General features: G+C 48.5%; 1 protein-coding gene across 6 annotated transcripts in view; it reads right to left on the minus strand.

The window, feature by feature from the left end:
* Positions 1–326: 326 nt before the first annotated feature.
* Positions 327–12013, minus strand: part of DLG3 (discs large MAGUK scaffold protein 3) — a 370064-nt gene continuing 358377 nt past the window's right edge. For 2 of the 6 annotated variants that reach the window (XM_044268852.1, XM_044268856.1), the window contains 2 exons: positions 2919–3010; positions 327–1759 (listed from right to left, as the gene is read on the minus strand). In XM_044268852.1, the coding sequence (XP_044124787.1) occupies positions 1653–1759; positions 2919–3010 (199 nt within the window). In that variant the 3' untranslated portion in view covers positions 327–1652. The remainder of the gene's footprint in view (positions 1760–2918; positions 3011–12013) is intronic. The other 4 variants (XM_044268854.1, XM_044268853.1, XM_044268850.1 and 1 more) reach the window with 2 other exon arrangements.

Here is a 12013-nt window from a genome sequence, read left to right on the forward strand (position 1 = left end):
AGCTTCTGATCAGCGGGGGTCCGACACCCAGGATCCCTGCTGATCAGCTGTTTGAGAAGGCAGCGGCAGTCCAGCCTTCTCACTGTTTACCGCTGGCCCAGTGACGTCATGACTAGTATCAACTTGTCTGGGCGGGGCCAAGCTCCATTCAAGTGAACAGAGCTTTGCCCCGGCCAGGGCAGTTGATACTAGTCGTGACGTCACTGGGCCAGCGGTAAACCGTGAGAAGGCCGCGCCGCTGCCTTCTCAAACAGCTGATTGGTGGGGGTCCCGGGTGTCAGACCCCCGCCGATCAGAAGCTGATGATCAGTTTAAACAAAGTGCAGAACCCCTTTAATAATAAAATAAAAAACGAACACACACACACACACACACACACACACACACACACACACACACACACCACATTCTCATGCAAACTCAGACTCCTTTCCCTCACATTCCCTTCTCCACAACTGGCTAATTTTGAGCACAGATAAGCAACAAAAGTCCTGGAACAGAGTCACAAACATTGGTCCTCAGATTCATAAATAGGTCAGCAAGGAGGAAGCAATTCCATGCACACCTTAGTAATAACACGTGCAAAACCCCAGGGGTGAACTCCCAAAAATCTACAGAAAAGCTCTCCAATCTTAAAACAAACGTAGAGCCATATTGAGGACCTGTACACAAAGGCCTATGGCACAACACTGCACCAAGGGAGGCTGCAGACAGGAGACACTAGTCATGATAAAGTACCATCTGCTCATAGCTTGTCAGAGAAGTTTCTTCTACAATAGAACAATCACTTCCTTTTAGATTCTTTCATTTGGCTCATGTCAGTTAAATCATATGTTATGTCGCGTTACGGATGAAAGACTACTTGATTTTGATTATAAAACTCATCTTAATGCGCACTGTCAGTTTTCTATGAGGTGAGAGTAACAAGAATGTGCATTAGGAGAAACTTGCAATCTGGACAAGCTGCAAAAAGGCAGCTATAGCCTGCGCTGAACTCTCCAGTATATTTGGTGCTGGCTGGATCAACCACATATAGAAGATGTACCAGTACCTTTTACCCAGACCTATGACTTGCAGCCATGGCGAGTAGGCCATATAGTACCGTAACAGAGCCTAAAGCTCTGTCCATCACAGAAAAAGAGAACTTTAAAAAAATCATTACAAACAATAGAATAGCAGGGACAAATATCCCATCACAGCCAAAATATATATAATATATATATATAATCATATATAAATTATATATACACACACACGCACACACAGTATATATATATGTATATAAATATGCCTTCTTCCAATCCAGCAGGGATGGGGGCTTTTAGGAAAAGGGTGGGTGATATGGAGACGGGAGGACATGGCCTCTTAAGATCTTTTCCCTTTTTTTTTTTTGCATTTTATAGCCTAAGTGTTTAAGTCTGTTCTTGTCCCAGTCAAGTAAGGACAGGATTTCCTTGCTGACCACAAAAAACCCCAAAGGGTCAATGAAGCTACACCCAGGTTGCAGATTCCAAAAACCAGTGGAGTCCAATGGGCTCTGAGGGGACATTTTTCTGTGTTTGATGGCAGACGCACATTGAACCCCACTCCATTTCTCTGGTGGTATGGGTAGCGGAGGGTTGTAGACAGATAACAGCAGTTCAGTTGAATATTTAGAGTTTTTCAGGAGATGGCACCCAAATGTGATGTCCAGAATGATCCTCAATTATCTGCTTGATCTTGTTATAAATTTCTTCCAATGACTCACCCTGTACAATGGCTGTAAAGGAGAGATTAAAATAAAGAGTTTTACAATAAAAGTAGACACTGCAGAACCACAGATTGCATTTTAGAATGCATTTCCCCCCATAGACCTCTTTACTACATTAGGTTTTAAAGTACCAATGTTATAACACAGTGGTGGCTTGAATAAGGTCATTAAAGGGTTTGTCAAGTTTTCATTGGTATCATTTTGGAATAAATTACGCTTTTTGACTGCTCATTCTTAAGTTTTTTCGGTGGCAACTAAGAATAAATTAGCAATTCTGGCTTTTTTTTAACGTTCACCGTAGGGGATAATTGGCATAATATTTATGTAGCGCATGTTGTTACAGACGCGGCAATACCAGACATATGGGGGACATTTTGCAATTTCTTTTAATTGAAAAGCAGATTTTAAATTAAAAAAAAATATATAAGAAAAATATTTTTAAAAAAAAGCATAACATTTTTGTACTCAAATTTTTTATTTATTTAATAAATGTGTCGGCTCCCTCTGTCATCGCTTTACATGCAGCGGGCCTGACCCCGCTTCCCAGGGACCTGTGCAGTGACCGCTGTAAAATGGGTGGTCACTAAGGGGTTAAAGAAACAGTCTAAGAAGAGGACCAAGTAGCTGTCCTGCATTGCCGTTACAATAAAAAGAGCCAAACCCCGTAGTGGGTGGAGAGGCAGAGTTCTTCAGAATACTAAAAATGGAACCCTTAAAATTTAGTGAAAGTGGCTCTTTTACAGTAATGTTTTTCAAAGATGTGCCTTTATTACCATTAAACAAAAAAAAAAATTGGAGGAAGTGTGCCAAGCTTCATTGCACCAAAATGTAAAGAACATTGAGTAAAACAAATTTACACTTTACACCTACCTTCACAGGTATAATGATTATATACAATTTTTTGCAACAAGAATGGGGTGGCCTAAAGGTGGCCCTGCTCCTTACACAGCTATCAGTTAAAAGCTATTCCTCTTTACCAGCCTCATGCACACTCAAGAATAAAATTCAAGATAAGCAATTATTTTCCATGATATTTGCAGTTGGGGGACAGTTGGGCTTCCCCATATACAGTGGATGCTCAGCTGGTCCTACTTAACTCAATTGATTCAGATGTCATTCATCTAATATGTAAGTACACATTACAAAAGAGAAATGCATTTAACATTACCTGTGAAAAACTCCCCAAACTCTTGCTCCAGCTTGGTGGCTTTATCAAACATTTTGTGAGCTTGTTCGAATGTCTGCCTCCGATTCATTTCCCTAATAAAAACAGAACAAGTGAAACTGTGGCATTGACTTTGCTTTTTATAAAATGCGAAAGTTATAAAACCAGAACCAAAACGTCTAGAAAAGAGAAGCCCATCCAAACCTATATAAAAGTGAACAATTTGAACTGTACCTGAAATATACACTACTCACAAAAAGTTAGGCTTTCGGGTGAAATTTATGGAGTTACGAGCCTCTACATGGCGACTCGGCTAATCATATAGGTTTTCAATGGGATTCAGATCTGGAGAAAGTGCAGGCTACTCAATTTGAGGTAGCCCAGTCTCCAGGAGCTGTTCCCTAATGATGTGACCTCGATGAGCTGACACATCGTCGTCCAAGAAGTTGAAATTAGGCCCGTGTTGTTCATGCAGAGGCACGATGACTGGATTAATGATGTTATTCAAGTAGTATGGGCTTGTCACTGTACCATTCACAAAGTGTAGGGCAGTTCTGTATTGACTAGACACACCTGCCCGCACTATCGCCACCACCAAAGGCTCGTCTGGTGACAGCCGTGGCTGATGCATAGCGCTTTCCTTGATGTCTCCAACATAGTTGCCGGCTATCAGTTCTGGTCAGCACGAATTGACTTTAATCAGTGAACAACACTCTTCCAGCATAGATGCTCCCTGGCCCATGCAAGGTGATAATGTCTGTGCCCGGTGGTGTTGTCAGGTACCCTTGCAGGTCATCTAGCACCCAGAACATGCTAATGTAAACCGTTTCAAATGGTCTGACGTGACGTGCCTCTCACCTCCCTTAAATGTCCCTGGAGTTGTGTGGCATTCATCATCCGGTACCCCAGGGAATTGTTCACAATGAAGCCGTCAGTGTGGGATGTGGCAAAAGGACTTACACTTCTATGCCTTTCTGTGACTCTTCCAGTGTCTCTCTATCTCTGCTGCAACCTGCTGATGACACTGAAACACTAAGCTCAGTGGCCACTTCTGTCTGAGAACATCCTGCTTGATGCAATGGCGAGGTACTGTTGATCAATTGTTAGGTGTTGTCTTGCTCTCATGATGTCAAAATGCAAACAGCATTATGGAGGACTGTTTAAATACCAATTCTCACTGGACCTGCAAATTCTTGGGCGATTTATGGATCAGACACCTGTTGTGAATTTTGTTTTTGTTAAGCTCCTGAAACACTGAACAGCCAAGGTCACATTAAGTTCACCTGTAAAAGTTGGAGTGCATTTTAGGCTCATCCCTAAATTTCACCCACAAACCAAATATCCCTTACTTTTTGTGAGTAGTGTATTTATTCATAGCACCCATCTTCTAGCTACAACAATTCCTAAATTCCCAACATTTTATTTCTAGAATGTATTTTTTAAGATTCTCTCTAAAATCTGTGTTATAAGATTTAATGTACATTCATTATTCACAAGTTAACTTTTGCCATCTGTTCTGGGAGGTCTTTATTCTGAAAAGATTCTTGTTTTGGTTTATATTTCTAAACCATGTTCCAAGGCCTGTTTAACCCCTTCTGGCTCAATGATGTATTATTACATCACTTAAAGCAGGAGGATTAAAGAGCATTAGTCAGCATGATCAACCCTATTAAACTAGGGAAAGGGAAAAAGAAAGAAAGACACACATCGGGGTGTGCGGTTCTCTTGAGGTGACTTCCCTATTAATGGGTATATGATGGACTAAGGTAACATTTTATATGAGGGGTGTTTTCTGTGGATTTTCTACATATATACTATGATGCACTAACACTTATTTTCTACATACCAATTATTTATCTATCCATTTGTGTATAAGGGATGTATATCACTCCATATATGATGGTAGTATCACTGTATTTCCCTCAGGTGTATGCCACACTTTTTTTTAAATGTATTTACTTAACTTATATACCTAATAAAAACCATTATTAATTTAAGGCCTGTAGGTGTTTCTGTTCCATGTTGAGTGGGCTTTTTGAGGGGTGGTGATGTGGCCCAATCACTGGTGTTGGGCCCTTATTAATGCAATTGTGAGTAACCTGTGTTTATTAACTACCTCAGCCCCCCTATCTTAAACACCCTTAATGACCAGGCCACTTTTTACACTTCTGCACTACACTACTTTCACCGTTTATTGCTCGGTCATGCAACTTACCACCCAAATGAATTTTACCTCCTTTTCTTCTCACTAATAGAGCTTTCATTTGGTGGTATTTCATTGCTTTTTTTTTTTTTGCTTTTTTTGTTAATCAAAATTTACCAAAATTTTTTGCAAAAAATAAAAACGAGATTTTTGTATTACTTACCAGTAAAATCTCTTTCTCGCTCTTTCCTTGGGGGACACAGAAGACCTTGGATATAGCTCATCTCCATAGGAGGCGTGACACTAAGTGAAAACTGTTAAGCCCCTCCTCCACAGCTATACCCTCAGCCTGGAGAGAGAGACTGCCAGTTGCGTGTCCAAGCAGTGAGAAAAGGCAAAGTCCAAAAGTGGAACCAACAAGCCAACTACCCAACGGGTAAAACAAACTCTGAAACCGTGCAAGAAAAAACAAGAATGGGTGGGTGCTGTGTCCCCCAAGGAAAGAGCGAGAAAGAGATTTTACTGGTAAGTAATACAAAAATCTCGTTTTCTCGCCCAGTTTCCTTGGGGGACACAGAAGACCTTGGGACGTTCAATAGCAGTCCAAGAGGGGAGGGACCACAGCACCAAGGCGAAGCACCCGAAGGCATCAAGAAAACACCGCCTGCAGACCAGGCGGCCCAAGGCAGCATACGCCGAAGCCCGAGTATGCCCCCAGTAGAACTCGGTAAGGTGTGCAAGGAAGAAGTGACCGCCCTGCACAAATGAATGGCCGAAACCTAACAACCCCCGCCCCAGGAGGCACCGACTGCTCTGATGAAATGAACGGTGACACCGAAAGCAGAACCCTGCCATTGGTGCGATAACCACAGCAAAAAGCCACACTGAGAAAGCGGAGGAGGCCACCCTGGAGGCCATCAACCTTTGCACTGACCTCCTGGAAACACAAGAGACCGAACGCCGACCGGAGTCTGAGATCTCCAAGTAAACAACCGCAAGGTCCAACAACCTCCCAACGGCAAAGCGTCCGTACCCGGGGATGGGTGGAAAAGGACGAAAGCCTCGTTGATAAGAAGGCAGATAACACCTTCAGAAGGAAGGAAGGAAGAAAGGAACAGGACGGAGAACAGCCCTGTCCTGGAAAAGGACAGAAGGCACAGAACACGAAGGGCCATCAATCAGGCACCCGTCAGACATGATGGCAACAGAAACACAACCGTACAAGACAGAAGGAGTAGGAAGAACTCCTGCAACGGCTCCAAGGGAAAGACCGGAGCGCAGAGAGCTCAGTATGTAGTTCCCAGGGCGGAACCAGGAAACGATAAAGAGGAACCACAGAGCCACTCTGTGGCAGAAGGACATGACAAGGCCCAAGAGGGCCAGGAAACGCTGGAAGGGGAAGGACAGCGCAGACACTTGACACTTCAAGTAACAGAAGTCCCAGGGTCAGGCCGGACTAGCGAAAGACAGAACCAAGGGCGAGAAGGCAGAGTGGGGGAATGCCCCGCTTCCCACAAAACCCCAGGTAAGAACCCTAAGCCCGACAACCAAACCTGTACTAAACAGTCGGGAGCGAACACTAGCGTGCTCGCAGGAATCACCCAGTAAGCGGAAGAAAACCCAATGGGATCAGGCGCAGACCAGTAACACGGCCGAAGGATCGGAAACCACGGTCCTGTCGGCCCCCGAACAACATAGCCCCGTATCCGACCGGAGTGGGGGAGCAGAAGGACAGACGGAAGAAACCCGAAGGGTCTGCCCAGCATCCGACAGATGCCCAAACCAGACAGGCCAAGTCCAAGTCGATGTAGCCACCAAAGAAAGGAGTTCCACAGCCCCGTGTGGGAGATCCAAGGACAATCCTGACCGAAGGGCAGTCCTCCCAAGGCACTGAGAAAGTAAGTCCCACAGGACCATACACCCAGAACGGAAAGGCAACCTGCACCCAGTGGGAGGACAAAACGCGGTAGGCCCGGCAAACCGCTAGCACCGCCAGCGAGAACGAGGGAGATGGTACGAGACCGCAAGTAACACCGGAACCATCCAAGCGAACAACCATGCTCACCCCAGAGGAGGGGGGGGGGGGGGGGGGCGGGGGCAACGACGGAACAGCCACTGAGGCCTGGCCGGGGCAGCAGCCACATTGGAACGACAAACCCAGAGCAGAAGCCACAAACCGAGCCGGCGAGGAAAGGAAGAGCCGAATCCCCTCTACTCTGTGAGACTACCTGCACACCGTCGCAGCAGGCGAATACCCTGAAGAAACCAAGGTGGAGGTCCCCAGGACCTGGACAATCAAGCACCCAAGAAGAGTTGGGCGACCTACCCGAGAGGAGCAGTCTGAACCTGGCAGCAACAGACTGGAGCGCAAAGGGCGCCAATAGGAAGGACCCACACCACACTGCATCCGAGAAGAGGAAATGGTAGTAGGCGAGGGAACCGTAGTCCCGCCAGAGCCAACGTAGAGGTCGAGCGGCACTGTAGACAACACTCTCGACCCCGACCGGTTGCGTAGGGAAACAATGCCACTAAATGACGAATGGGTACGCATCAAGGAACCCCGAACACTCCCCAGGTGGAAAGGCCAACGAACATGGTGGGTGCCGACAACAACGGGACCCCACCGGAGAATGGGTACCACTCAGCTCAGTGCAGTAGCGAGCCAGCAGAGCCCGTCTACGTACATACAAGATATACAGCTGTGAATACATTGAGCATCCATTGTCGCGTGTCGGACAACAACACCTTAGGCTCACAAGTGGACAGAACGATCTCCTCAGAGAAAGTGCAAGCTTGTGACAAGCAAACACACCCCAGAGAGAAAAAAAAGTATGTCGCAGGAAGAAGGGAGGCGTACGTACTAGCAACCCTGCAGGTAGCGAGAAGGCCAACCCACCCAAGGGAGGAGAAGGCATACACGGCCCAAAACAACGCACAGAGCGCACAGCCACAGCGTCCCACAGTATCCACGGAAGTGTAAAGTGCAGCCCGAAAGGGAGTTATGCACAAGACCAGTACCGGCATGCGAAGGAACGCAAGTAGTCCGCCCGGAAAAAAAGGGGGGGAAGGTACCTGGCAACTCTGCCGATGGCAAGAGTGGAAAGGCCCTGAAAAGGGGGGGCATGCACCGGATATCCTAGCAATAAAAGATTGTGCAATAATCTACCCAACACCGAATTTCGTGAGAGTGCAACTACTCCGCCCATGAAAGGGGAACGTCCAGTACAGCATACACACGGACAGCCGTGAATCTCGTGAGCGTACAAATTTCCGCCCATGGAATGAAGCACAAGGCCAGCACCATTCCCAAAGGGGGTGCAAGCAGCGCACCCCTGCTAGAGCCATGCTCACGGCCCGCAACGCATTTGGTGAAAATGCAGTGACCCAAACAAAAAGGGGGGAGGGGGGGGTGCACAAGGCTACCATCGCATCCCAGGAGAGCGCGAGCATCCGCCATGGATGGGGGTCATGCACCTGGCCGGCAACGTGCTGGCACAATGACACCCAGTCAGTAAAAAAGGTGCATGAATGTCGCCTGAGGAGAAGAGGCATGGCCACGCCGGCAGCAATCCAGCGCGAGTGCGGAACACCGCCCACGGAAGGGGGCCATGCATATAGCCGGCAGCGGATCTGGTGAGAGTGCAAGCACTCAGGCACGTGGCCAGCAACCTACCGCGAGAAATGCAAACCAATAAGAGTGCAGCCGTCCGCTTACGAAAGGAAGTCATGCACATGGCCGGCAGTAAATCCAGTAAGAGAGCAGTGTTCCGCTTATGGAAGGGGGACGTGCACATGGCCAGCACCGCATCTGGCGAGAATTCGGAATTCCTCCTATAGAAGGGTTTCATACACATGGCCGACAGCGAACACAGCGGGAGTGCAGCGTTCCGCCGAAGGGGGTTACATACATGGCCGGCAGGGAATCCAGTGAGAGTGCCGCGTTCCCCTAAGGAGGGGGGGGGGGGGGGGGGGTCGTACCCATGGCCAACACTGAATCCGGTGAGTGCAATTATTCCGCCCCAGAAGGGGGACATGCACCTGTCCAGCATTACAACCAGTGAGTGCAGCGTTCCCCTAAGGAAGGGGGGTGTCGTGCCATGGTCAGCACCGATCCGGTGAATGTAGTATTCCACCTATAGAAGGGGGTTATGCACATGGCTAGCCTGCGGCCAGAGAGCGCAGAATTCCACTCAGGAAGGGGTTCATGCCCATGGCCAGCACCATAACTGGAAAGGTGATGTCCTGCCATAGAACGGGCGGAAGAGGGGGCGCCTACACTTGGCTAGCGCCGTATCCCGGTAGATGGCAAGGGTCCGCCTAAAGAGGAGACTTGCAGCCGGTCAGCACCGCAGCCGGGGAGCGCGACATGCCGCCTACGGAAGGGAAGCATAGCATGCAGCCAGCACCACTGTATCATGCTGCAGCGTCCTGCGCAGCCATTCCGTTATTTAATAACTCCGCCATGGAAGCCCTTTTTTTTTTTTTTTTTTTTTTTTTAAAACATAGCCACTCTGAGGCAAGAAAGGGCCACCATACAGTCCTCCCAAGGCACTGAGAGACATAGCCTCGTATAGGCTTATTAGGAAGCCCACCAGGACATAGAGGGGGTCCTCCAGAAGGGAACCGGCCCTTGGAGATAGCCGGCACCCAACAGGTTAACAAAGATCCGGCCTGGGGGGCGGCGCTGCGATCCTCTGGGGGGGCGGAGGACGTGCGGGCGGGAAGAATTCGCGCCGCGAGACGTTCCCGCCCCCTCCAACAGAGGCCGGGATGTTGCGGCCTAGTAGGACCCGAAGCCGGGGCCTAGATTTTTGCGGCGCCCGGCCGGCCAAGAGGCAACGACGGTGAGCCGGGACCTGGAGGGAGCCGGCTGTCGCATGTACCAAACGGCCGCGGGTGCCCAACCCGCGGGCCGGCAGAGACAGAGGTCCGGAGCAGCAGGCCAAAGCCTGGGTCAAAGTCTGCGGCACCCGGCCGATCGGAAGCATCAGCAGTCGGCCGGGGCCTGTTGGAGCATCGTGCAGGCCGCGAGGCCCTGCGTCTGGCAGCGCCTGGAGCGGCCCTTTGGCTCTAGCACACCGGTAAGGAGGGAGACCCCGGAAGCCAGCACTGCACCCCCTGCCCTAATGGACATCTGTAGTTCCCCTAAGGAGGGAGAGAGAGACAGGGGCAGCTAGCGTGGGCCCCCTACTGAACTGCGACCGGCAAGGGGGATGGACGGCATAACCCCTGTGTTAGGGGCAGCTAGGAGCAGGTCTCTGGCCCTATATTCCTCCACAGCAATATAATTATTGGGCAACAGCTAGCCCAGGAACCAGCGTAGGTCCGCCGGGACCAGCATGGGAGTCCAGCACGCAGGATGGCCAGGGAGGGGGACGTAGGGCTGGAGAAGCCTCTCTCTTACCACAGCCGTCTTCACCCTCGGTCCGTTCCAGCAGGGTCGCCCCTTCAGCTACTGGCACCGTAGTGGCAGGACGCTGGCGAGGGACTTGGCGTGCGGGCGACCCTTGCGCTGGCGGGATGCAGGGGAGCTGGGCTGCCCTGGTCCACCTTGCCTTCTGTGGGGGAGGCAGCAGTGCGGGAGCCCGGCACTGGCGCAGCTCAACCCCGGGAGAACAGAGAGGTCTAGTGCGACTCTGTTGTCCCTGATGATCTGGAACAAAAAGAAATAAAAAAGTAAAAATCAAAAAATTAAACAAAGGAGAAAACAGCCCTGCAGTAGCAGGGAGTGTCTTGCCTCCTTGGACACTAAGCAAAAAACTGGCAGTCTCTCTCTCCAGGCTGAGGGTATAGCTGTGGAGGAGGGGCTTAACAGTTTTCACTTAGTGTCACGCCTCCTATGGAGATGAGCTATACCCAAGGTCTTCTGTGTCCCCCAAGGAAACTGGGCGAGAAAAGACAATTTTTCACTTTCAGTTGTAACATTTTTTTTAAAAAACAACATCGATATATAAATTTTTCTCTAAATGTATTGTTCTACATGTCTTTGATAAAAAATAAATAAAAAATATTTGGGCAAAAGTTAGTGTTTACAAACTATGGTCCAAAAATGTGAATTTCCGCTTTTTGAAGCAGCTCTGCCTTTCTGAGCACCTGTCATGTTTCCTGAGGTTCTACAATGCCCAGACAGTAGAAAAACCCCACAAATGACCCCATTTCGGAAAGTAGACACCCTAAGGTATTCGCTGATGGGCATAGTGAGTTCATGGAAGTTTATATTTTTTGTCACAAGTTAGCGGAAAATTATGACTTTTTTTTTTCCTTACAAAGACTCATATTCCACTAACTTGTGACAAAAAATAAAAACTTCCATGAACTCACTAGGCCCATCACAAAATACCTTGGGGTGTCTTTCCAAAATGGGGTCACTTGTGGGGTAGTTATACTGCCCTGGCATTTTAGGGGCCCTAAGGTGTGAGAAGTAGTTTGAAATCAAAATGTGTAAAACATGCCCTGTGAAATCCTAAAGGTGCTCTTTGGAATGTGGGCCCCTTTGCCCACCTAGGCTGCAAAAAAATTGTCACATGTGGTATCGCCATACTGAGGAGAAGTTGGGCAATGTGTTTTGGGGTGTCATTTTACATATACCCATGCTGGGTGAGAGAAATATCTCGGCAAGACAACTTTTTCCCTTTTTTTTATACAAAGTTGGCATTTGACCAAGATATTTATCTCACCCAGCATGGGTATATGTAAAATGACACCCCAAAACACATTGCCCAACTTCTCCCGAGTACGGCGATACCACACGTGTGACACTTTTTTGCAGCCTAGATGCGCAAAGGGGCCCAAATTCCTTTTAGGAGGGCATTTTTAGACATTTGGATCCCAGACTTCTTCACACGCTTTAGGGCCCCTAAAATGCCACATGAGGCACTCCTGAGGAAGCCAGCAAGTCTGGCGATACGCGTTGGGCTTTTCTCCTGACCGCCACAGATACCCCCCATCATGCCAT

The sequence above is a fragment of the Bufo gargarizans genome, chromosome 9 (assembly GCF_014858855.1).
Source record: "Bufo gargarizans isolate SCDJY-AF-19 chromosome 9, ASM1485885v1, whole genome shotgun sequence".
Taxonomy (NCBI): Eukaryota; Metazoa; Chordata; class Amphibia; order Anura; family Bufonidae; genus Bufo; species Bufo gargarizans.